Below are 3532 nucleotides of genomic sequence, written 5' to 3' on the forward strand. Positions count from 1 at the left end.
TGGCCTTCCTCCCCTTCCTCATCACCCTGCTGATCCGCTACCGGCACTACCTGGCGCTGCTGTACCGCGCCGTGCTGCTGGCCTGGCTGCAGGATCGCCTCACCGGCGTGCCCCGCGAGCAACGCGCCTTCCAGTACGTGCTGGCCCACGCCATCCCCGGCGACCCGCACCACATCCTGCACACCTTCGACCAGTGGAGCTACCACTGCGAGCACCTCAGCTGCGTCGGGCCCCTCAAAGGTGAGCGCGCTCGCGGGGGGGGCTCCCGGCCCAGCCGTGGTGCCGTTGCTACGGCCGTGACACTGTTGCCACGGCTGTGGCACTACCAGCCTGGTGACTGCACCCGTAGCACGGCCACACCGTCAGCGGGACAGCCACGGAACCGCTGGCATGGGCACGGCCCCACTGGCATGGGCACAGCCCCATGGGCACAGCTGTTCCATCGCTAGCATAGCCACGGCACCACTGCTATGGCCGGGGCACTTTTGGCAGAGCCACGGCACCATTGGTATGGCTGCAGCATCTTTGGCACAGCCATGGCACTCTTGGCATGCACTTGGCACTGCTGCCACAGCCATGGCGCCTTTGGCAACGGTGCCAAGTGCATACCAAAGCCATGGCACTCCCGGCACAGCCATGGCACCATGGCTGGGGGGACTCCCCCGGCCCGGGGGGGGGAAACTGAGGATGCTCGGCCCCTGCAGGAAAGATCGTGGAGCGGTTGCTGTGCGAGCGGGCACCGCGCACCGTGCTGGAGCTGGGCACCTACTGCGGCTACGGCACCGTGCTGATGGCCGCGGTGCTGCCGCCGGGCGCCCGCCTCTACACGGTGGAACCGAACCCCCAGCACGCCGCCGTGGCCGAGAAGGTGATCCGCCTGGCAGGCTTCGACGAGCAGACGGTGAGCTGAGGGCCGGCGGCGCGGTGCCACCCCGTGGGGCGGCGGGAGCTGAGGGCGTTCCCGTGCAGGTGGAGCTGATCGTGGGGCCCTCGGAGGAGGCGATCCCTCAGCTGAGGGCGCAGCACGGGCTGCAGAGCGTCGACTTCGTCTTCATGGACCACTGGAAGCGCTGCTACCTGCGGGACCTGCGGCTGCTGGAGGAGCACGGGCTGCTGGCCGACAGGGCCACGGTGCTGGCCGACAACGTGGTCTTCCCCGGCGCTCCGCACTTCCTGCAGTACGCTAAGACGTGCGGCAAGTATCGCTGCAAGGTGCACCGCGCCAGCCTGGAGTATTGCCGCGCCATCCCCGACGGCATCGCCGAGCTCTGCTACACCGGGGCACGCTGAGCCGGCACCAGGGTCGTGCCCGATTAGGGTGGAACCGGCACCAGGGTCGTGCCCGGTGGAAATCACAGGCTCCCGGCGGCGAGCTTGCGCTCTGCCATAAACACAGACCCCAAAGGAAACGCGAGGCTGCTGTGGTTTGTGGTGGGGGGTGCTGCGGTCAGAGCCTTGTGGCCAGGTGAGACATAAGCACAGCCCCGGGGCACCCAAAGCCAGCCAGATCTGGGGGCCGGTTTCCTAAAATAAGGCATTTATTAGAAAAGATGCTCCGTTCCTGTTGTGTCCCCGCACTGCCCCCAAGTGCACTGTGCACCCACCGGCCCTGCCCAGCACTCCTGGCCCCGCTGGGGCCAGCTTCGTGCTGTGCCCATCGTGGGATGTGGTGGCTGTTGGAGAAGCCCCCCCCAGCCCCAGGATGGTCCCAACCAGAAGGATGAGGGCTCAATCCCCGTCTCACATTAAGTCTGGCTCCGGTTCCGCTGGGATCAGATCATCCACTGGTCCTGATCCTGCTCTGCCCCTTCCATGTCCACCTGGAAAGGGAAACGTTGGAGATTTCTGCCCCGTAGGAACCCTGCTTCACCCAGCTGTGACTGTCTGGCATCCATGGAGGGGCTGGGTGGGCTTTGGCCTCCCTTCCCATCCAAACTATTCTGTGGTTCCGGGATTAGATGTGAGGCAGGGACGCAGCCCAGCCCACCCCAACACTCCCCTTACCTCATTGATCTCCCCATCGTCAGGAGACTCATTGTAATCGTTCATCTCATCCATATCCTGCATGTCCTCGTCATCCTCGGAGTCCTCTTCGCTGTCTTCATCGTCCTCATCATCCTCCTCCTCCTCCTCGTCGTAGTGCTGCGGGTGTCACAGTGGCACCGTGTCCCATCATGCACACCACAACCAGAGCCTCCATCACATCACCCACAGCTCTGTCCCCATTAGGGCCAGGAGACACAGCCCCGTGAGCCCCCATCCCCACACTGCCACGTGCTGCCCCAAAACTCCCTTCCCTCTCCCGCTCCCTCACTGGGGACAGCGCCAGCTTGGGTGACAGATGTCCCACAGCGTGGCCACCCACCTCAGAGGCCGGCTTCCCGATGGGAACCAGGTTGTTGTCCTTCTCGGCGATGCTCTGGAGCTGGGGAGGAAGGCGGGGGGGGGGGGTCAGCAGGACAGGAGGAAGAGAAAGGGAAGGGGAAGTCAGTGGGGACATGGAGGAGCGTGACGGGGGGCGGGGGACAGCCTGGGATTGGCATATAGGGTTGGAGCCCCTTGGGGACAGGGCACAGAGGACACATCCTTGTGGGGACAGGGAGATGAGGAAGGAGGTGGCCATGAGTGTCCCCAAGAAACGAGCTGTCACCGTTTGTACGGAACTCCTTGCTCGGGGGAGGCGGCACAGCTCAATTAGCACAGCCCTCAATTAACGCATCTCTGTCCCGGGGGGGCTCTGAGCTTCTCCCACGCGCTCGAGATTTTTAAATTGCCTCAGCTGTTTTAATTTGATTCAGACAATTCAACCCCCCGCTTTGCTGTAATTAAACACACGCTCGTTCCCGTGTCTCCCGTGGGCCGCGCTCGCAGCACGGCATGTCCAGATGCTCTGAGAATCACAGAGCAGCTTCGGGGCGGGTTGGAAGGGACGGCCAAGATCACAGAATCGCAGCACGGCTGGGTCGGGAAGGACCCTAAAGCCCACCCAGCTCCAACCCCGCTATGAGCTGGGTGATCCCCACCAGGTCAGGCTGCCCAAGGCCTCACCCGCGGCCTCGGGCACCGGCAGGGCAGCAGTGCCGGCGCCGCACCGCCCTCAGAGCACAGAATTTCCCCTTCGCAGCGGGTAGGGCTGAGCAGAGGGGCTGCGGCCCTCGGAGCCCTGCGCTGGGCCCACCCCCCGGCCTCACACCGACGCCCGGTACCCCCGGCCCGCCGCACCCAGGCCTGGTGCTGCTGCTCCTGCTGCTGCAGCTCGGTCTCGTCCACGCACGGCCGGTCCAGGTTGAACCACAGCGGCTCGGTCAGGCGTGGCAACAGAGAGGGGAACAGCGTAGACATGGCAGCCACTAGGCCCCGCCGCCGCCGAGGCCGACCCGGAAGTACAAGCTGACCCCGGAAGTGCTACTGTGAAGGGGGGGGTGCTAGGATACCACGCATGCGCAGAGCACAGCGCAGGAAACGCTGGGGCGGGGCTTCTTTAGGCCACGCCCACTTACCCAATGGAGCACCGTCGAGGCGGGGGCGTGGC

At 65.0% G+C, this 3532-nt stretch overlaps 2 protein-coding genes across 2 annotated transcripts in view; one reads left to right on the forward strand and one right to left on the reverse strand.

The window, feature by feature from the left end:
* On the forward strand, window positions 3-1409 carry LOC110404643 (transmembrane O-methyltransferase; the record flags this gene model as incomplete). The annotated part of the gene is made up of 3 exons (XM_021409112.1): window positions 3-240; window positions 705-901; window positions 970-1409. Coding segments are annotated over 3 exons (756 nt in total), but the record flags the coding sequence as incomplete, so codon positions are not given.
* ANAPC15 (anaphase promoting complex subunit 15) overlaps window positions 1517-3532 on the reverse strand; it is a 3166-nt gene continuing 1150 nt past the window's right edge. The window contains exons 2-5 of the mRNA XM_021383622.1: window positions 3223-3408; window positions 2366-2425; window positions 2005-2142; window positions 1517-1820 (exon numbers count right to left, since the gene is read on the reverse strand). Coding sequence (XP_021239297.1) covers window positions 1773-1820; window positions 2005-2142; window positions 2366-2425; window positions 3223-3342 — 366 coding nt within the window. The 5' untranslated portion in view covers window positions 3343-3408 and the 3' untranslated portion in view covers window positions 1517-1772. The remainder of the gene's footprint in view (window positions 1821-2004; window positions 2143-2365; window positions 2426-3222; window positions 3409-3532) is intronic.

This window comes from Numida meleagris, chromosome 1 (genome assembly GCF_002078875.1).
Source record: "Numida meleagris isolate 19003 breed g44 Domestic line chromosome 1, NumMel1.0, whole genome shotgun sequence".
Classification (NCBI taxonomy): domain Eukaryota; kingdom Metazoa; phylum Chordata; class Aves; order Galliformes; family Numididae; genus Numida; species Numida meleagris.